At 40.3% G+C, this 23,569-nt stretch overlaps 1 protein-coding gene across 1 annotated transcript in view; it reads left to right on the forward strand.

The window, feature by feature from the left end:
* LOC134463615 (protein unc-80 homolog) overlaps window positions 1-23,569 on the forward strand; it is a 179,701-nt gene that overhangs the window by 46,114 nt on the left and 110,018 nt on the right. Inside the window, exons 18-24 of the mRNA XM_063216795.1 lie at window positions 8,061-8,209; window positions 9,121-9,284; window positions 9,671-9,772; window positions 10,769-10,977; window positions 12,764-12,870; window positions 15,952-16,102; window positions 22,927-23,099. Of these exons, the coding sequence (XP_063072865.1) occupies window positions 8,061-8,209; window positions 9,121-9,284; window positions 9,671-9,772; window positions 10,769-10,977; window positions 12,764-12,870; window positions 15,952-16,102; window positions 22,927-23,099 (1,055 nt within the window). The remainder of the gene's footprint in view (window positions 1-8,060; window positions 8,210-9,120; window positions 9,285-9,670; window positions 9,773-10,768; window positions 10,978-12,763; window positions 12,871-15,951; window positions 16,103-22,926; window positions 23,100-23,569) is intronic.

Here is a 23,569-nt window from a genome sequence, read left to right on the forward strand (position 1 = left end):
CACTTCCTCCAGGTGCATAAATAGTCCTACTCTGATTGGGAGTGTAACCATGTTTCATTTGTCCTATGTTCCCTGTTGTCCTATGTCCCATGTTCCTTGTTCCCCGTTCAGTTGTGAAAATCAGCTGACTTTCGTCCTTGGCACAGTTCAACATTGAAATGACCTCACATACATGTACAGTGTACACACATACATGAAATTGCCATCCAAGTTTGATGATTGCAGCAAATAAACTAAGTAGAAAATGAAGATGACCCCTCAGATAGATATCTGGATGGAGAATTTCCTGACAAGGGAACATGGAATCTGTGGAACATAGGGAAGATCCCCCTGTTTCACCTCATTTACATTATGTAACAATTAGGTATAAAAAACACTTGCAGCTCATCACATCATGTTCCATACAAATTGTACATTCTTGCCACGATTGGAACCTACAGTGCTGTGTAGAAATAGATAGATAGATAGATAGATAGATAGATAGATAGATAGATAGATAGATAGATAGATAGATAGATAGATAGATAGATAGATACCGGTAGATAGATACCGGTAGATAGATCGATAAATAGAAACTTTATGCATCCTCAAGTGGAAGTGTATGTTCAAGGTTCCTCTGTATAGATTAAAAATAGATTAAAAAAAGAATAAAGATAGATCAGAGTGAACACTATGCAGAAAAGTTGACATAATTGACAAATTATAGAGCTGGATGACTCTTGGGATTTTCCCAGTCTGTCAATTCTGCATTTCAGTGACTTGAGCCTCCAGCTGAACATACTCTTCTGTAGATCCTCTGTCAAGATGGCCCGCTGTCACCTAACATCGGCACCCTTCTATGTGTTAGCATGTCTGGACATGCCCACAAAAAGGCTACCACAGACTGATAGAATATACTCAGAAGTTTGTTGCACACATTGAATGACCGCAGCCTCCACAGGAAGTATAAGAGTGATTCTACGATCCGCCTATGCTTTTGGTAAAAGCACAATGTCAATTATCAGTTTTTTTTCAACTAAATGACCTAGATGTTTACATAGTGTATATATTTAACCCTATCGTGCCGGACGCATCATATTTGTTTCATCAAATTCAAAGCCCTCTCCCCGCTGACACAAAAAAAATCGATCTCAAATACATCCTGCGTGTCATTTCCAAACGTCCTGCAGTACATGGAAACCGCCACAAGAGAGCAGCGGTCAACAACAAGTTGACCACAGCTCGGCGAAAAATGGAAAAATGGGGTAGAAGCGGTTTCCCTGACCGACGCAGAGATATCGTCAAATTGCAAAGGGTTTGTGTACAAATTTCCGAAATATAACTCTATATACTTTAATTTGAACACTTACTTTGTGCAATTAATCAAGGAAGAGTTTATATTTTTACACCGTGTTGCAGAGAGATCGTGCTAAAACTGATGAAACAAATAAGCACCATCCGACGGTGGCAGGAAGTCAGCCATCAATGCATTTTGCCATAGGGAACCTTACAAAGCATACCACGACGATCATTTAACAAAACACACAAGTTGTTTCACTTCAAGACAAAGATATTGCCTTAAGAAACAGGTTTTACTTGCAATTTTGAAAATGTAATGCAAAATGTTGAAATTATGATCTCGTAAAAAATGCATTGAAGTGAATGGAGAAATGGTCCAATTGTAGTAATGGACCCATATATTCAAAAATGAATAATGATCTATATTACACTCATAAATAGGTTGTTAAGCATTCGATCAGCTATGTTTTTACATAGATTTAAAAAAACAAAAAAACAACCAGGCTGTGGGAAATGTAAAATATGGTCCTGCTAAAACAAGGATATGCTAAAAAAAATGGCAGGATCTCACTAAATATTTAAAGATAATCCTCAAATTAAATTGTCTGACAACTTTTTTTAATTAAAAAAAAGTTGTAAATGCATTAAAAGTCATTTTTCAATGGTCACGAAATTGGCCTGGTCATTTATTTAAAGCCTGATGCATCATATATGATGCATTAAATATCTTAGTGACCTTAACAAAATTTAAATTATTTTTTTTTTTTTACATTTCTTATAAGGGACCAATATTGAGGCAAATTCCAAGAAATTATAATTTTCTGTCATTGCTTTCATGGTTCAGGTCTTACAGGGTTAAGTTTCTAAACAAACAAATTGCTAAGCTTAATCTTAAATCGTTTGATAAATACAAATACTATGTCAATTCAAACATATATAAAATACTACAGAGTTGAAACAACATACATTTGAAAGTGCTTATGTCCCTTAGCAATAATGTTGTCATTAATCTGTGCAACTGTGCAAATGTGATTGTTGAGCTTCATAAGTAGGATTTTATGATTCACTGTGATACAGATTGACACATTTTTCATTATAAATCCCTGTAACGTCTGATTTGAATTTAGTCACCCTCCTTACACAAGACTGCCTTCTCCAGAGATAATCCCTAGTGTCTGTTCATAGGATATTTCCAACACATAAGGGATCAATAGCACAAAAACACTTTCAAAACAGTCAACCGTGTTACTCAACTGTGTTACGGTCAACAGTGCAGGGAAACGTAGAATCACTCATAACCAACTCTGGGATGGATTTCTGGAACGTTAGCATGTTTTCATAGATTAACTCTCTGAGCATCTACTCACTCCAAGCCGAAATACGTGTGTTTCTCGAAGCCCAGAGAAGTATGGCTACTTACTTTCTCCTTTCCACAGTGCGTGAGCATGGACGCAATAAGAGAAAAGGAGGAATAGCCCTTCTGATTGGATGACACGGCCTTCTGTTTTGCTGAGTCATGTCTTAGCTGTTTCCTCCACAAACACCTTCTTGTCATTTCTTTGTGGAAAAAACACGGCCATGGCTTTAGAATATGTCACCTTCCGCACTAATAATTTAGTTTTATCTGCATGCCGCTTGGATTTCGTTTCATTTCGAGGTGTAATTTGTAAAATATTTGGATAAGAAAGTATTAGTTACTCTCGCAAATTTACCAGTTGAAGTCTCAAGTCTCCAAAAAATTGGTGCGAATTTCATTTTGTAGCTTAGTGGTATTCACGCTTGCATCCCAATGGGAAGATGTGAGCCACGCAGGTTCGAATCCACATTGTTGTCTCACAATTATAAGACATGCATGTGGAAAATCTGGCGGAACTAGATCATTTATTTTGTGCATTACCAACACACACGTGCAGCCAAGGGAAAATGTGTTTCACTGTGGAGTACAAAACATGATTTCACGTTTTCGTGTCAACATGCTGCACAGTGGATTCGAACCTGCGTGGCTCACGTCTTCCCGTTGAGAGGCAAGTGCGAATACCACAAGGCTACGTAATGGAATTCTTGCTGAATTTGAGTTGACACTTCAACTGGTAAATTTTTCGTGAGCAACCAATACTTTCTAATCCAAATATTTTACAAATTACACCTTGAAATGAAACGAAATTCAATCGGTAATTACATGTTTTTTTCACGAACAAATGACATGACGTGAATGCAGCTGTATCGTGACTTTGTGTGCATGTCAACTGATTTTCCCTGCTTTTGCACCACAGGATTAAGAGATATTGACACGTTTGTGGTCAAATGTGTACCAAAAGTTTAGCTAATGGGTGGAGTCACACTCTATAATAGACTAAGTACTGTCTGTTACTTGAGGTGGCTGAGGTGATGTCCATGAAAGTGGGTCCTGTGCAGTAGGTATGTGATGGCATCTTCCACTCCAACCTTCTCTCCGTATGCAAACTGTAGTAGGTCCTGTGCATGGCTCATCTGGGGTCTGAGTGTATGCAGCAGCAGTCTCTCCATTGTTGTTATGATGTGCTCTTTTGGATGTGGCTTTTATGAAGTATTTGCCCCCATACATATTTCTTAGGTTTTATTGCATCTTTGCCACACTCAATTATTTCAGATCAAGGAAACTTAATGTAACGTACAGATAGCTCAAAAAATACGTTTTACATACTGGTTTTATTTATGAAGGGAAAACCCCTGTCTGAACCTGAAATTTGAACCTATATGATGAATCCATGTGAAAAAGTTATGCCCCCCTAAACATATTGATTTTTGAACCACCCCTAGTAACAATTTGAGACAAGTGTTCGAGAAAAGTGTCTTTCAAAGTCAAAAGTCAAGTCAAAGTGTACTTTTTTGTATTGTATAGATTGAACTTGCTTTTGACTTTATTCTAATGTGCAATTAAACTAAACGTATTGATAAGACATTTGCAATTCACACACGCACACACACACACACGCGCGCGCACACGCACGCACAAATTAATAGTCACAACTGATGGCTGGACATCCACCAGGATTTTTTGTAGAAAGCAGAATTCATGGTTACTTCAATCATAGCAGGTTGTGTAGGTCCTTGGGCAGCAAAACATGATGTGACGTTCTTTTTTTACTAAGTGCAGTGTTCGTTTCACACAAGATATTGCAGGATGCCCTCTTTCCAAGAGTTCAACTTTTATTTCATATACAGTATCTGCAGAATATTTTCCCAGAATCTTTTTTTAGGGATCATAAATGTGTTGTGGTGGCTTTGGTGGACTCTCACATGCATACCATTTTTGCCAAGTCTGTGTCTTATGGTTGAATCAATAACGCTGCCATTTTCAGGGGCCATTAACACCTCTAGTTGATAGGATGTTATTCTGTGATCCTTTCTGATCTCTTGGATACATGCCACTGTGTTATTGGGGTAGTTTCAGGATGACATCCACTCTCGGAAATGTGTACCACTGTACCATGCTTTCTCCATTTTTGGATAATGGCTCTTTTCATGGTTTGCAGAAGTCCCAATGATCTAGACATGGCGTTGTACCCTTTTACAGGCCAAGAAAAGTCAATTACTTTTTATTATAATCTGCTCCTGCATGTTGATGGATTGCAGCATGTCGTCATGGTTCTGATATGGCCTACGATACATCTTCAAACCTGGGTAGCTGTAGGGATATGGTCAACCCTATCTGGGTTGCCTTTTTAGAATCACTGTTGATTACGCATTTGTAACACCCACCAAAACTCAAAGCATAGCATTCTATATGCTCTATATGTCTGCTGTGTCAATTTTACCTGATAGCTTTTGAACTTTATCACAGCCCTCTGTGTATCTGTTCCCCACTTTGTGCCAACGTCTTTGACGTTTTACGCATGGCTATTTGTAATGTGTAGGCAATGGATGGATTTTGTAAGACAAAGCCTTCCCTTTGGCTTCCCTTTGTGCTGGTCTGGCGAATCACAGATGGGTATAATCACTAGTCTGATTGATTGATTGGTGTTTTTTTCACCTAGGTGAAAGGGATGCTAGTTCATGCTGGGTTCCCTTGGATAAGAAATAATACCTTTTTTATATAGCGCCTTTCAAAATGGGTGTAATAATGTGTTTCACCACATAGCCCTCTTCACTTACATGCTCTGCTCAGCAAGCACCGGACTGCACAGGTGCTAAGGAACAATACATCTCCCTAAAGCGGGGATGTCTAGCCTGCGGTGTCATTTTGTTCAACCCCTCGAGATCATATCAAATGTGTGTTACAGTTGGCCCACATACACCATTAATGTATAGTGTCACAGGGGTCAGTTACCCATTTTTGTTTGAACCATTATTTTGCCCGTGACCAGGCAAACCCCAAACCAAGGGTCCAGCAGAGGGCAGGCGGAGGTAAAGTAGAGCCCGAACGCGCAGATACTGCAAGAGGAAACACTCGGCAGCGAAACGGTGCTAGTAGATCAACCAGAAGGATTTGGAGTCACGTAGTAGCCGTAACCACTTACTTCAGTCCGGGCACAGGTATAACCTGAGGCCCGGGGATGTGGTGCGCGCTGAATCTCCACTACGGCAGCCGGGGCTCTGGACGGGTCTCTCGCCGTTGTCTTCTGTCGGACACGAAGTCCACAAACGTTCTCTGCACCCGGTTTCGTCAGTTTCCTCCTCAAAGAGCTGCTCTCACCTCACCGGCCTGTTCACCCTCTGCCCCCGTGCTCTGCTGTGCAGTGCCTGTTGAGAAAGAAATAGAGACCTGCTCCCTGCGCACACCTGTTCCCAATTAAGCCAAACTCACCAACTAGCAACTCTTGATTGGTCTAATAGAAAGTCATTATCAGGTGGCATTTAGAAGGCACTGGGGATTAGACACTGCACACCAAACTCAAAACACTGCAAAACAACCCAAATAAAATGGCACAGCAAACATTAAAAAAAAAATCAAAATCTCACACATGTGACAATAGCGTAGGAAGCCTTGAAAATTAAATTTGGTGTGTCACAGGAATATGAGTGGGCCCAGCCCAATGATATGGCTCACAGTCATATGCAACAAAATATGTGTAGGCACATTTGAACTACCGTATACTGTACATATGATTGGAAAGGGTGGGTGTGAAATTAAAATTATTTGTTTAAGTGAACACACCATTTAAGTTTATTTTGTTATTATTATTTATTATTTAAGTTTAAGTTTATTTTGAAAATAAACATTGAGATTGACCCCTTCGTACCAGATTTTCAATTTGAATTTGACACCCTTGGCCTACAGCATTAAACTTTTGTTTACAAAGACATGAAACTCAACGGGTGATCACGCAGCTTCTCTGCTGCGCTCACTCAAAAAATTGTCAGAATGTAATGCTTTCCAAAAGATTTAATCTCAGTTCTTCTAAATATATGATTTATGTTTCGAGAAGCATATTTCTGTAAGCATATCTCTGAATGTTGTGGAAAATATTCTATATAATCTGCACCCTCAGATGTCATAGTCATAGTTTAGTGTTCACTCATCGTAGATCACCGCAACTTAACTAAACTTAACACCAATCAACAACCAGTGAAATTCACAGGCCTACTGTGAAAGATTTGCAAACCCTGAAGAGATACAGTATTTGAGAAGGCTAAGGCTGAGTCCCATTTCACCCCTTAGCCCTACGCCTTTCCCCTTCCCCTCAGATTTTCATGTTCATGTGAAGAGCTATGGCCGTCCCAATCCACAACAGAGGGGGAAGGGGAAGGGGTTTCTACCTCTTCAAACAGAGATTTTCTGAAGGCACACTTCAAACAGAGGGGTACCTTTCGCTGAATGCACTGCAAATGCCTTAAAAAATGGCGGCATACCCTAAAGCACACAAATATAAGTATTTTCGCTGTGATTGGGACAATGTTAAATTTAGTACAATGCAACACACAATGTGTAAGGGTATCTGTGAAACGCACATGAAAAAAATTCACTATTAACATCAACCTAATGCTGTGAATGCCATTCCGCGATTGTTGAAGGGGTATCTCAATTTGTAGGTGTTGCGTTTCAAGGGACGAGGGGCAAGGGGAAGGCGTAGGGGTAGGGGTAGGGGTAGAAAGTCTTCGCCCATGCCGGGTAGCTCATGGGGTAGAGGAAGTAGAAAACAAAATGACTGGGCTCTAATGAACTGATCAAACCTATTTTCCAATCCACTTCGCCTTCCCTCCTAGATCACACATATGCAGTACCTCAGAATTAATGATAACCAATGATGTGATTGTCGACTTCAGCTTCAGCTTCGATGCAGCCTCAGTTCACTTCAAATATGTGAGGTGCACGTTGTAGTCTATTACCTAGTTTCGCACGAAAACTAAAATAGCGTTCCTTGTCTGCCGAAAATGAGTGATCTTACAACGCCAATGCAAATCTTAAAAATTCACTGCTATCATAGATGTGACATCCTTGATGTCATATCCTTCCATGACTCCCAGTCATCGAAAAATCCACCTTACAATACATTTCACTCTGGATAATTCATCTTAACACCATATGGTCTGACATTAGGCATTTTTAAATGTGTAAAATAACGTTTCATTTAATATCAAGGTTAGGCTTTGAGACAACAAGTCAAGAAGGTTAGCAAGGCTGCAAAGGCTAACATTAGTTTGTGAAATGCACCCCAGAACATTAACAAACTAAAAAGGGAAACATTTCTATGCAAGGCAAGGCCAATAATTTCCAATGCAAATGACGCCATGGTAAATTGTAAATGTACTGTGGAATGTTTGCTAATGCCATTACTGAGAGTTTTTTGTTCTGTTTGTAGACAAGGCAGGGTTTGGGAATAACTTCACCACAGGAGGGGATCGGTCTGTGGCCCAAAGCATGGAGTCAGTGGTGGTGGGATGCATGTTTAAATCCCTCATCACACGCTGCGCTTCCACCACCCATGAACTCCACAGCCCAGAGAATCTGGTAAGATTATTTTTTATATAATTGTAGGAATATAGTGTAATGTAGGAGATGTGTTTGTCTAGTGCCCGTGGTGTTACAGTATATACTGTCCTCTGAAATACAACAAGGACTTAATTCAGGATTTTTCAGAGTTTCTCTCTGGGGTTATGAGCAAATACGACTGTGTGTTATGTCTGTGTGTTGGTGATTTCAATATTCATGGTTGTGGCCCCTCCAAACCTCTTAAATCTGTCTGGCTCTTTTAACCTTGTTCAGTCTCTGGTTCCACTTAAGAAATGGGGCACACATTCGAATATATTTTATTTCACGGTAAATCTGTGCAAAAAATAGAGGCATGACGCTGTCTTCTCTAATCATATGTCTGTATAATTTGAATTGCTTGCTGCTTGTGACGACAATGTTTGCCCTTCTGTGTGCCATCGCCAAGTCATTAACCCTTCCACTGCTGATTTGTTTTTCGGCTACATGTGTTAGTGCCATTGAAACTTGTTTAACTCCTGTTTGCTCCATGCTCCATAGCATGGAGCAGTTGACCATCCCCTGTTTTACCTGCCATAACATCATGAACACTGGCCTCGTTTACATGAGACATTTAATTCAGGATTAACTGAATTCAATTCTGAATAAAACTTCATTCGGCTTTGAAAACATCATGTTAACACTTCACAATTACGAATTAAAGTCCAATTCGGAATTAAAGTGCAATGTAAACTCAATGAAACTGTAAAATTCTGAACTTGAAATGCACTCAGAGAGTGCAGAACTCCGCCAAGGAAGCTGTTTGATAGAACATGTTAGAAACCTGAATGTCAAAAATTTTCAAAACCTTTACTACTGCATATGCAATGGAAATAAATGCCCAATAAATGATAAATACTCCTGCTGATATTCTCACCTCTTTCTACTTCCAGGGTCTTTACTGTGACATTCGGCAACTAGTGCAGTTCATAAAAGAGTCGCATGGGAATGTGTTTCGGCGTGTCGCCTTGAGCGCCCTTCTGGACAGCACAGAGAAGCTCAGCGGTCAACGCAAACCTGAGGAAAAAGAGGGTGCCGGCAAACCACCTGCACGCAGGTACATACACAGAAACAGTCACATACCCACAAAGCACGTTGCCTGGTTAACAACAGACCTAATCACAAGTAAGATTAGGTCTGGGGAGCTGTCTATTGTAAATTCCGTAGGGGCCAGAATACTTGGCTATTATGACACACTGCCCTGTTCTCTGATTGGACAGAGAAACTGTAAAGGTCGGAATGCTTGGCCATTATGGCACACCCGCTTCTGATTGGACAGAGACAGGGACCATGATCTTGTCTGTTATGAGTCATCCTCGCCAGACTGTCTTTCAGATCGAAACGATTGTGTAGAACTAAAGGCAGTATGGGAGTTTCCAGGCTACAAATCACGTGCAGATAAGAACTAGGACTTCATTTGTATTTATTTGTTGCTGTGTTCAGATCAGAGGCGGGGCCACTGGGGGAGAAGTCACATCAATCTTCTGCTGCTATTGATGAGTGTCGCAGCTGCATCTCCAGTCGACCCCCTCAAACACCAGAACAGTGAGTGCTAGTTTTTAATGCTGATCCATCAATAGGAGATCATATATCAGGGGTGTCAAACATAAGGCCTGTGGGACGGATGCGGTCTGGCAGATGGTTCAACCCTGCTCCAGACTTGTACAGAAAAAAAGAAAGTCAAAACAAAAGAAAATCTCTAGCTTATTACCAAGTTGCTGCAGGTGTCAGATATTTCAGGTTTTCAGTACTTGAGAACAATGTTATTGCTTGCCATTTACAGTCAATGCTCTTGATATACAGGGGTTGGAAAATGAGACTGAAACACCTTGTTTTAAACCACAATAATGTATGGTGTAGAGCCATATACATTGACCCTGTGGAGCTCCCAGTGGACAGTTCAGAATTGAGGTGGACATTTAATTCTGTAGTGATTTGGGCAGCTGTGTTTTTATGTTTTTTGGATACAGTCCAGGTTAGCACCCAAACATCCCTTTCAGACAGCTTCCTCTTGCATCCACAATTAATCCTGTTGGATGTGGTTCGTCCTTATTGGTGGTATGCTGACATTACCCTAGACACCGTGGCTCTTGATCCATCAAAAAGACCTGCTGTCTTGGTCACAGATACACCAGCAAGATGCGCACCAACATTTTGTCCTCTATGGAACTCTGATATGTCACCCATAATGTTGTGTGCATTGCAATATTTTGAGCAAAACTGTGCTTACCCTGCTAATTTAACCTGCACACTCTGCTCTTACTGGTTCAGTGTGCAATTAATGAAGATTGGCCACCAGGTTGATCCAATTTAGCCATGAAACCAACCTCCCACACTGAAAGGACTGGTGTTTCAGTTTCATTGTCCAACCCCTGTACCTACTGTCATCCACCATGAGATGATTGATAGCAATGTGATGGCAATGCAATTTCTTTATTGATTGCAGAATTTAACTGCAAGAACTCAACACGATTTTTTTTTTTTTTACACATGTTTGCATTGTCATTGAGGATGGCAACTTTTATGCATTTGTGGGTTTAGCGAAGAGCAGATTCCAGGTGCTCTACTTGGCAAGAAGGATTTCTGGAGGAAGATGTTCAAGTCCCAGAGTGCAGCCAGTGACACCAGCAGCCAGTCAGAGCAGGACACGTCAGAGTGCACGACCGCCCACAGCGGTACCACCAGTGAGCGGCGCTCGCGCTCACGATCACGCCGTATCTCTCTTCGCAAGAAGCTCAAGCTACCAATTGGTAAGTCATAGTTAAAGTTCAACAGAATTTACATGTATAACTTATATCTTACATCTACCTACACATCCTATACAAAATTGGGTTATTAAACAATACAGTATCAAATACTATGTTGTAGGCTTACATTCAGAAATGTTGACACAGCCTGATTGGAGACTGTGCTAGAAGTATAATATGAATGTATTTAAATAAATCCACTACTCTAAATACATTCATATTCATACTATAAGTGTCATGTTATGCGACAGGATGTTTACACTAGTGACTAATTGGACGACGTGTATTTACGCAAAATGAAATGTGGTGCTTTCTAACACTGATGGGAGTGAGAGGGTAAGAGATTTTTGTGTGTGTTTTTTTTTTACATTTTCGGATAGGGTGGAGAAGATAGACTTGAAAGTAGTACTACAGAGAGATGATGGTGGGTTGGGAAATTGGAAAAACAAAACAAAAAGATTAGGAGTGAAAATACCGTTGACATTGCATTGACATCAAAGTGCTCATTTTTTTATGTGAATAGAAGCTGGCCAGGTTTCATTTTCTGTAGCTACACATGGGTTGTGTCACGTAGGCATATTTAATTCAGGAAGATGTGAAATAGCTTCCAACTTTAGCTCCATTTGAAACTATATACTATGCTGAGGCAAGCTATTACAGTTTATATAAATAAATCAATGCCATGTTTCTTTATTTCAGAAGACATAGAATAAAAAAAAATTGTTGTTGTTGTTGTTAGAGCTAATACTTTAAGTGTGTCGATGTAATCTTACTGGTGCGTGTTTACAGTCAATAATACACAGCTCATCCATCTTTTTCTATCTTCTTGTTTTTTCTCATCATCAGCATGTCATCGGACTATTCGTCTACCACTCACGCTATCTATGTTACGTATGTGTATTGTCTTTTGTTCGTAGTGGATGTGTGTGATTTGCAGAGATGTGGACTTGTGACTTGGACTCGTGTCAGACTTGAGTCACAAATGACTTGACTTGAGGCTTAACTTGGCAATATTTTGAATTACTTGATATTATGAGTGGCTTGACTCAGAGTTGTATGCTACTGACTCGAGACTTGACTTGGACTTGATAGTTTTAGCTTGCAATGGCTTACAATGGCATGTCAAGTCTTAATATATTCCATTTTTGAATTTGTATGTGAAAATATTACATGAATGATCTGTCCTTTATCATCTTCTCATTCTCATGTTCTCCCTTTATGTTGCCATGTGTGTATCCTCTTATGTATGTGCCCTAGTTCTTTGGTGTTCTTGGCATCCCTGTGATTATAGACCTCTTGATTCGAGAATTCCCATTTAGTTTGTATGCATACAGTGTGCACAGTCTTCAGCTGCGTGTACACCAGTAACAACCTAAGCTACCGAGAAGCCAAGGTTATTGAAGAAGTCATGAATTCGCTGTGTTCGCTCTGGATGTGACATTGACATGTTTGACATAGCTAATCACATAACAGCTCTGGCTTGTCAGCCTTGGACATTCAGAGATGTGAACATTCCAATTGGTTTTCACCGAACCGCGTCATAGCTCATTGCAATAATATTAACTTGACTTTAATTGCTGAAATTCGCTCTGATCGCCCAGGTCTCTTCAATTTGGTCGCTCTATTCGTTGACCCTCTATAGAGAAATAATGACTTCTATCATTCTGGTAGCATAGGTCGCTTTTGGTGTACACGCATCGTTACATGGTCAATGTATATCGAAAGTGACTATTCTGTCTCATTTACTTTGCTCGTCTTAGTTTTTCTGAATTTTTTTTGCATTGTTTAGGTAATTGGCTGAAACGATCCTCCCTGTCTGGTTTGACGGATGGTGTAGAGGACTTGTTAGACATCAGTTCAGTGGATCGCCTGTCTTTCATTCGACAAAGTTCAAAGGTTTGTTTTATGTTTGTCTTTATCAATTCCAAGATAGTTGAAGCGATACAGAACTATTTCTGGAAATAAGCTTATTTTACATATCCCCTTGAGTTGAATAACATATTTTTATCGTTCTTTTGTACCTCCAGCCATCCTCTTAATCTGTTGATGTAAGTTCTAGTTCCAAGATAGCAATTATCACTGAATCCTATTGCACTAGCTAGCTTGGAAGTATGTGAACCCTCCAGACATTGCCAACGTTTTTGTTAAAAACATTAAAATAACTTCATCCAGAGAGACGCAAACTACTTGAAGTTTGCAGTTTGCTTGAATAGATACAACTGACTCGATTTGCTTTGGGTTACGTGTATGCCAAATGATTTCATAACACCCCGTAAGCCACACCTCTCCTTCAAGAAATTGCACAGGTAGCCTCCAGATTTCATTGCATGTATTTGTTTCACTCAACATTCATTTGATAATCGAACAACTGTTAAAGAATGATCCAACAGCCAGCCCAAGCTATTGCGCAGGATTTTATTTCCAAATCATCTCCTTGACGTTTGTTTATTAACAGCTGGTTTTACACCCTGGCTACTGACATCTGTTGCTCTGTATTAGCTCATAGTTTGCTGTTGTTGTGTAGTATTCCCACCTGTTAGCCATGTAATCGCAATGGCCTTAGTGATGGAAACAATCAAAGTAGAGCAGAGAGAGAGAGACAGAGAGAGATAGTGGAGAGCAAGTGAGCAGGAGATAGAGTGAGTGAGATAGAGAGAGTGAGAGATGTGTGGCAGGGAATACAGCACATCACCAGTTACAAGACCAGAGCTGGGGGTGCTGAAGGCGATGTTTCCCTGGTAGAGGAGCTAAATCACTTCTTCACTCGTTTTGAGGCAATTCAACCAGAGGAAGGAAGGCAACTCCCCACTGCTGACCACACCATCGTCTTTGCAGTGGAGGAGCATGAGGTGAGGAGCATACTGCGGGCCATCAACCCGATGGCATCTGTGGTTCAACCCGATGGCACCTGTGCTTCATCCCCCCCACTTTTGACCCACACCAGTTTGCATACAGGGAAAATAGGGCCACTGAGGATGCAATAGCCACTGCTCTCCATGCTGCATTGTACCATCTGGAGCAGCAGGGGAGTTATGCTCGGCTGCTTTTCATCGACTTCAGCTCTGCCTTTAATACCATCCTCCCTAGCAGACTGGTGGACAAACTATCAAGCATTGGCATACCACACTCCACCTGCCTTTGAATTAAAGACTTTTTAACAGGTCGCACCCAGCGAGTGCGCATAGGTCATAACACCTCCATGGACCTCAAACTCAGCAGTGGCTCGCCGCAGGGATGTGTGTTAAGTCCTCTGCTGTACACACTGTACACCCACGACTGCTCCCCAGTCTACACTAATAACACCATAGTGAAATTTGCTGATGACACCACAGTAGTTGGACTTATTTCAAATGGGCATGAGTCTGCCTACATAGATGAAGTAGAGCGCTTGGTGGGGTGGTGCAGAGAGAACAACTTGCTCCTGAACACAGCCAAGAACAAGGAGCTGGTGGTGGATTTCAGGAGGAAGAGGACTGCCATCCAGCCACTTCTGATTGAGGGGGTGTGTGTGGAGAGGGTGTCAGACTTCCGTTTCCTGGGAGTTCACATCAGGGAGGACTTGACCTGGGGTGTCAACACCACTGGGCTAGTGAAAAAGGCACAGCAAAGACTTTATTTCCTAAGAATACTTAGGAAAAACAACCTCTGTCAGAAGCTGCTTGTGTCTTTCTACCGCTGCTCAGTGGAGAGCATATTGACATCGATATTGTCTTTGTGTGTGGTTCCCAGGCTGCACTGTGGCACAGAGGAAAGAGCTCAAGGGGGTCATAAAGGCCGCAAAGAACATAATTGGCTGCCCTCTTCCATCTTTGGAGGGACTATACAGCACCCGCTGCCTAAAAAAGGCCAAGTGCATTCTGAGAGACACATCCCACCCAGGTCACAGTCTGTTTGAATTGCTGCCATTAGGCAGGAGATTCAGGTCCATGAAGACGGGGACAAACAGACTGAAAACCAGTTTCTCAGCGGCCATCACAGAACTGAATTTTGCTTCAAAAGCATAGTTTTTATACACATCATTCTTTTTATTCCATTTTTTTTTATTATTTATTTTATTTATTTATTTATTTTAAAACATGTGTTGACTGCTTTTAGCCTTGCTGCAGGGGTTGAAGAAGTGTGTGATCAAGTTCAAGTTCAAGAGTTTATTTGCCTTGTCAACAAAGTTCATAGGATTTTTTTGTGGCATATCGCCCAACATCAAAAACAAAACTAATACAAACAATGGACAAGATACACAGCTGCAAGGCACATACAATACATATGACAATGGGTAGACACAAACAGTAAACAGAGAGGTTCCCAGCAGACATTACAAATCAAACTGTCAGTACTGAGACCATACGCCACACATTGTATCAAATTGATCTGCCTGGCCGTTATCCCAGAATGGACCCTTTTCCAAAGATGATTCCACTTTTGTCATGCACTGTAAATGAATACCCTTAACTTTTTAATACTATTCATCATACGCCTAAAACATGTACGACATGCCACACACATTAAAATGTGCTGCATTCGTTAATATTAAATACAGTGCACAAAATAAATAATCTACACAATGCTGTAGGGCTGCACGATTATGGGAAAAAAACATAATCACGATTATTTGGGTGAAAATTGTAATCACGATTATTAATCACGTTTATTGTTTTTTTTGCAGAATTTTCTTTTAAATAATAACAAAATGAAATATAACCAAGAATGAATTATATACGGGACGAGCAAAATAAATCTGAATTTTAATAATTATGAAAGAGGCAATAGCATGAAACTTAGGTGGACACATTTCTGTCCAGTAACACCAGCCTGTCAGTGTGTTCTGGCTTCAAGGACGCTCAAAGGCAGATCATTATTGCACGATTAAATTCCGATTGAATCCCAATTTCGATATCATGATTTTTTATTATTTCTATTAATTGTGCAGCCCTGCTATGTCGTCCCATGCATTAATGCATCTTTTCATTGTTGATTTAGGTGAAGTTCACAAGCGCCGTGAAATTGTCTGAAGGGGGCGCTATGGAGTTTAGTAGCCATGATGAAGAGGCAACATTTTTCAAGCGGCTCGGTAGGTGGCGCTCAGGCCGGAGGAGTCATTCCAAAGTTCACCACCCAGAGGATAAGGATGGTAATTCAATTCCTTTAATTTCAATTCAATTCACTTTATTTGCCAGACTTGTGTTCAAATCCCCACAAAAAATACATGAAGACAGACCAGGGCAAATAAGCCAAACTGAAAGTTAAATTTTTTGCTCGTTTGGTTTGGTTTGGTTTATTTGTGGATATAGGAAGACAAAAGGTATCCAAGGGATAACATGTAAAAGCATAAACACTTATTTCCAACATGGTCCCTGATGGAAGAGGACAAGACATAACAAAAACATGTAACAGATATTACATACACATATGCCATCACATTCCTACGTCACCTAGTTCTCCACTTTATCCCACAAAAATACTCCAACTCTTTGTTTAAAAGACCTTTTTGTTTCTGCCATTTTAATATTTAGTGGAAGGCTATTCCATAGCATAATCCCTGTGGGTCATTTCACGTGAATTCAGACACTTTGGGACCTGACCGACACAGATTTCAATCATACTTGCTGTGCCTGTTTAGTAGCAAGGTAGCACCCAAGAATGCATTTGTGTGAATCTGACACCAATATTAAGGGAGAAACAGACTAGCAAAGTTTGACATATGAGGTAGGACACTATACATTCAGCCTTGATTATATTAGTCAGTGTAAGTCACAAAAATATGTCTGAGGTGTTGTTTGAAAGCTCTTTTCTGGCTCTATAAATTACACTCTCAGCATGGAATACAACAACCTTCAAATATGAATTATCATGATACATTGAAAAATTAAAAATTAAATATCAAAAAAACGTATATTTTAAAATAGCCGGTTTCTTCTCTAAACATAGCCTGTAATGACATAAACAGCACCTGAAAATGGGGTGTTTGGTTCTTTATTCATTTCAGAGATAATGGGACATAAATGTTTGAAATGAGTTGTAATGAAGTAGTAATAGAGTAGTGTCAGGGACAGGGCTGGACTGGCCATCTGGCAAGACGGGCATTTTCTCGGTGGGCCCTGCACCTTCGTCGGCCCCTATTCCAGGAACTCAAAAATTACACAGCTTCTGCCCATTGTCAATGGAGACAGTGGAAGCTAGACAACTTTTAGCACTCAGAGAAGGCAGGGTTGAAAGAATAAGCTCAGTGCAGGAATTTTCTAAATGTTGAAGCATCAAAGGCTATGTTGTAGCTGTATATGATGGCAACTAGTGGCTAGCGTGTGTTGAGGAATGTATGCCAAACACTGGAGAGGTGAAACTGAACTTCCTGCATCCTCATGGACCATCTCCATCCTTCACATATTCCGATAGACATGCTGTTATGTAATATTACTATGGTATTACTATTATTACTAGGTGATTCGTATGATGCCATATTTTTGAGTCCCATTTTCTCTGAAAGGAATAAAGAACCAAACACCAGCATTTCAGGTGTTGTTTATGACATGGCAGGCTTTGTTTAGACAAGGAACTGGCCATTTTAAAATAAACGTTTTGTTGATATTCGATTTTTAATTTTTCAATTTATGATGATTCATATTCTGAGGGTTGTTGTATTCCATGCTGTTTGTGTAATTTGTAGAGCCAGAAAAGAGCTTTCAAATAACACCACAGACATATTTTTGTGACTTACACTGAGTGATATAATCAAGGCTGAATGCATAGTGTCCTACCCTCATATGTAAACCTTTGCTAGTCTGTTTCTCCCTTAATATTGGTGTCAGATTCACACAAATGCAGTTCTGGGGTGCTACCTTGCTACTAAACAGGCAAAGCAAGTATGATTGAAATCTCTGTCGGTCGGGTCCCAAAGTGTCTGATTTCACGTGAAATGACCCCTGTATAAAAGAAAGAGCTGCGAGCTGTGCTGGTACTGTACCTTACAGGAGCGAACACTTGCTCTTGTTCCATGGGCATGTTGAGTATGCAACATTACAATCTGGGATCCCAAGTACTTAAGGGCTATCTCATTAATAATGTTAAACATATGATTCAGTTTTAGCTGTTCAACCCTTAATTTCACAGGCAGATGGTCCACTTTCTTAAAATCATTTGAAGTAACATGATACCTAGATGGTTTACCTAATATAAAACGGATCATGTTGTTCTGCATAACCTGCATTTTATTTTTAATTTTCACTGACGGGCCACTGTACCATGCTGAACAGGCATAATCAAAATGGCACTGCACAAGCGCTGACACAAGAAGTTTTTTAACTTTAAAATCTAATTGACTGGTCATTCAATTGCGGAGAAGCTATTGTATAAAAGTGCTTCTAAATTGATTTTTTTTGTACCGTAACACAAGGCAAAGTCTTATCCAGAATCTGAATTTGAGTAGAATTATCTACTAGCATTTGAGACACAAAGAGTGATGTGAGTTACCTGAGCACTTCCTGGATTATTTTGGTCCATTGTTGTTCAAAGTGGTGATGACATCTCTTTACATAAGAGTGATTCTACGATTCGGCTGCGCTTTTAAGTCCATGGATTTTATTTGCCAACTCCACGAACTATTAACTGCATCCAATGATGTTTTGGACATTAGCACACATTTATCTTTCATATAATACAGAAAGTGTAGACATGACATTATTTCCCTCAGCAAGAATGAATATTTAATACTGGTTTGGGGCGTTTTCATGCCGTCCTGTTTTCCAAATGTCAGATTCAGTCTTCATATTAGCATGTAAAGAAACTTGTTTTGCCCAAGACGATTGCAAATGTTGATTCACAGTAATCATCACAATATGACAAAACTGTCAGAAAGACCACGGTCCTTTCCATTATACATGAAATTTGCCATTTTGTGTGTGTCCACGAAAACTGTGCTAACCGTGTCACGGTCTGAAACCCCCTCCATAAATCAGTAATGGTTTGGTCTTAGGCCATACGAATAACATCACGTGATGTCATAACCTCTTTGGCAGGATATGGGAAGTTGGTAAGTTTTGAGCTCCATCCTTCCATAATTTAATCCATTCTTTTTCATGTTCTCATAGCGGGAAAATTGCCTGTCAACTGTGTTATCAACATATTCATAAGAATCTGAATTAGAAATCACATGTAGAAAAACACAGATAAAGCATGCAAATACATGAATTGATTAAGGTGTTGTGGTGGAACTTCTGAGGTCCTCAGTTAGCACAACACAATAAAAATGGCTGAAATGTCAAGCCGTGTCACCGTCAATGGTGTTACAATTAGCTATGACAGTTGAGGAGGAGGATGTTTTTGCCAATTTATCTCCATATTGACAGACAAACAAACACAATAATTTCTGTTCTAGGGAGATGGGTTTGTCTGCTCTGTTTTTTCTCCTGAAAAAGTGCCGACTTGTTCCCCTGCACTGTTGACCGTAACACAGTTGAGTAACACAGTTGACTGTTTTGAAAGTGTTTTTGTGCCATTGATCCCTTATGTGTTGGAAAAATCCTATGAACAGACACGAGGGATTATCTCTGGAGAAGGGAGTCTTGTGTAAGGAGGATGACTAAATTCAAATCAGACGTTACAGGGATTTATAATGACATCACAATCACATTTTCTATGTCAGTTGCACAGATTAATGACAACATTATTGCAAAGGGACATAAGCACTTTCAAGCGTAGCAGTCCATAACACTGTTGACAAAATAATCAAGCAAATGTTCATTAGAGTATTTATCAAATGATTTAAGATTAAGCTTGGCAATTTGTTTGTTTGGAAACTTAAATATATACACTATGTAAACATCTAGGTCATTTAGTTGAAAAAAAATACTGATAATTGACATTTTGCTTTTGCCAAAAGCACAGGCGAATCGTAGAATCATTCATAAATTAACTTTGCCAATGTTTTTAAAACAAATGCAATGCATGGCTAATGCAGCAATGATCATTTCTCAGTGGTTACGTACATGGGAAACTGTTTGGATAAAACTGACTTTCACGAATGAGGGGGCGGAGCTAAGGACGCTCAGAGCCATTTAGGGCTTTGGTATTGGATGGTGTAGATTTCTTACCCATCATGCAATGCACTTCTTAGAGCGAAATTTCTCAAACATTAACTTATTTATCACAAAGTAATACATTGGTTTTGCTTCAAAACTATTTCTCTTCCTTATATTCTGTTATTGTGGGGGTTTTACAATTAAAACTAATACAAGAACATGAAGTGAGGTACATAAAAAAGATGACATCTCACCACCCACCGTCATTAAGAGGTGTTTGTCAAGCTCTTGCAATATAAAGCTTCCTGCCACTTTAGTACTACGTTATCTTTGTGTGTTAATGCTAGTTGCGCTAAAGTCGTCATTTACAAAGTCGGCTAATTGTGAAAGATTAGGAAATTCTCAAGGGGGGTGCCCCTGCCAGTTGGGGGCCCTAAGCCACTGCTTAGTTTGCTTATGCCTCGGGCCGGCCCTGCACACAGAAGTGCAAACACTTCAGCCATCCACACACAGGAAACAAACATTACTTGCAGCACAACACATGTCATATGCCTCATTCGTTGCCCCTGTGGTCTAGCCTATGTTGTAAAAACTATGCGCCCCTTGCCCACGAGGATCAGCGAACATAGGCCTACATAAGAACGGGCGATAAACGGAGCCCGGTTGCAGCGCACTTTAAAAGCACAGGCCACACAGTGAGCGCACTGAGGTACATCGGTGTGGAGAAAGTGGACAGGTCACCGAGAGGAGGTGATTGAGACAAATTACTTTTACAGCATGAAACGTATTGGATTCATTTCCTCAACACAATGTCCCCCCATGGCATAAATGAGGAATTTGATACTAAACCTATTCATGAATTGATTACTTTTATATGGAAATTGGCAAAGGTTTATATGGATGTGTCTATATCTACATGTATGGTAACGTAACAGTTTCTAACTGTTCTATTTCATTTTTTTTCTTTACTCATTTTTTTCCACTCCTTAGGATGAAGATTTTAGTTTTCTGTTTATTTTGGGATGTGGTTTTCTGGGTGTCCGCGTATAAAGAGTAAAAAATATATATTTCAAAATTATTTATACAAAATATTCATGTTAAAAAATGGATACACATTTTGATCTTTAACAGGCTATTATATGTGTAGGCCTAGGCATTGTTTTTGGACCCATGTCTAACCGTGATTAGAGGGTGGAGTCTGTGGGCCTCATTTATAACGGGTGCGTACGCACAAAAGACTGCGCACGCCAAGTTCACCGCAAGGTTTGGTATTTATAGAAAAAGAACTTGGCGGTAAACATGCGCAGCTCCACGCAAAGTTTGACCCATGCGTAGGCACTAAACAACAGACCAAACGAGGAAAGCGCGACCTCGGGAGGTAGCTGGAAGAACGACCCGAAATTGGTTGAAGAAAAAAAATCAAAGGTCACGTGTCACGATAGCCACTTTAACATTATTTAATCCAGTTCGCAACGAAAACGCGGTTGTTTGTTGTTTGGTAATGGTGGAAAATAATAAGTAGGCCTACCTGGCCTATCCATAGCCACATACGCCTACATGTAATAGACGCTTCAAATTGTACGTTTAGGATAGGCCTACGTTACATTTGGAAATACCCTACATTATATTAAAAATAACCACGGACCTTTCCAGTATCGGGCTATAATCGTATCGGTAGGCTATAAAGTGTTCCGAGTCTGCAAGGAATTACGTCATTTAAGCCAGTTGCAGAATTATCTGCTCAAGTCCCAAGTGCATCTGTAATGGTTGATTTTCTCAGCCATACAGGCAAGCGCAAGTGCCAATGGACAGCTTCGTTTCTCTTGTTGCATGTCATTTCTTTTCCATGCGGTTATTCGTCATCAAAGCAGAGGTGTGCATTTGACAGCTGGTCTTATACACTGATAATGTATGTTTATAATACACACATTTAATAAATACAGACTAGAAAATGCCCATATGTCATGCTGTCTGTGGATATGTCGATCGACAGTTGGGGCGTCGCTTTGAACTGAAAGCAGACAGCTGCGCGCAGTGACCAACGGCAATTGTTGAAAAAAAGTTTAAACCCGGTGCATATGAGGTGCGATGAGACAGCGAATAGATTTTCTACCGGTGAATTTCACATGGGGACATGCCATGTGAGATGTTTCCTTGACGCAGCTATTTTTCCCTTTGTTCACAACTCAATTAATACTAGCCTACATGTCCATGACTTAGCAGGTTCATATCCATGCCATCCTTATTTTATTTATTGTTTTACTTCTGGTATAGCGTGATTTTTGTCAACATAACCATCCACATGCTGCAATTCAAGGTTTTTATTTTTGTAGCCTACGACTTCCCAAACTTAACCGCTCCACTTTGCCCAACGTTCTCTAGGCCTATCTAATAAAACTGTTTGCTCCACATGTGGTAAATAGGCTATCGCGTCTGCTTTCCGCACGCCGTCCACAGATATAAATATTCATTTTGGGCGTTTCACTGAATATTCATAGATAATTATGGGTGTGTCCACAGGTGCGCACATTTGCCGCAACTTCAGAGTCAGTTGGGATTTATAAAGGGAAGTCGACGTGGAACGTGCGTGCGCCATGCTTTATAAATCTGAATATTTTCTTGCGCACGCACATCCTGAGTTTCGTGCGTGCGCCATCTTTTGGCGCATTCCTTCCGCAAAGTTTTATAAATGAGGCCCTGTGTCTCTGGGTAGTGATGCGTTCTATCCACCTGACCTGTGCTCACTGGAACAATGACTATTTAAAATGACACTTCCTACCCAAAATCAAATGCCTGATGAAGACCCTGTTGGGCCGAAACGTTGTATGACCTGAATAAATGTTCAAAGTTGAGCTACATACTTCTATTCTTTCCAATTATCTGTGATTGCTCTTGGTTGTAATTGTATTTGTGTACTCTTTGTTTTCGTTCTCTTTTATAGGATGCCATAGCTTCCAGGAACGTCTGGTTGCCAGTCAAGAGGCTCTGAAGAACCGAAATATTGTGAACCTGGGTGCTATACGGCAAGGGATGAAGAGATTCCAGTTTCTCCTCAATTGTTGTGAGCCTGGTACCATTCCGGATGCCTCAATACTAGCAGCTGCTCTTGATCTGGTGAGTTAAACCAGAGACACTTAATAGGGGCATCTTTGTTTACATATTTGTGCCACATGCGCAGTGAACTGTGTGGCAAGAAAAGAGATGCATTCTGCATTCCCCATTCAGTTAGAGGGCGATATCCCTGGCATGAAATCCATAAATATCACATGATGTGTTATACATTAATATTATTGGTTATGGGGGATTATGGCCTCAATTTATTTCGCTAATTGAAGATTTGGCCATTTACGATATTTGCTAAAGAAGTTTCAGTGAACGTCTTTCTTCTTGAGCTTACAAAATAAAATGATAAGGTTACAATTAACCTCACTTCCTCAGAAAATCGGTTGTGGCCATAAGGTCCTCGGCACGCTTGCTGCGAGCCGCAAATTACACGCGTCACCGCAAGCAACCGACTGCACATGCTTGCTTTAAAAGCAGTAGAACAACGCGCAAAATACTGGCGGTGTCATCCAGGAGGCACA

The sequence above is a fragment of the Engraulis encrasicolus genome, chromosome 15 (genome assembly GCF_034702125.1).
Source record: "Engraulis encrasicolus isolate BLACKSEA-1 chromosome 15, IST_EnEncr_1.0, whole genome shotgun sequence".
In the NCBI taxonomy this organism is placed as follows: Eukaryota; Metazoa; Chordata; class Actinopteri; order Clupeiformes; family Engraulidae; genus Engraulis; species Engraulis encrasicolus.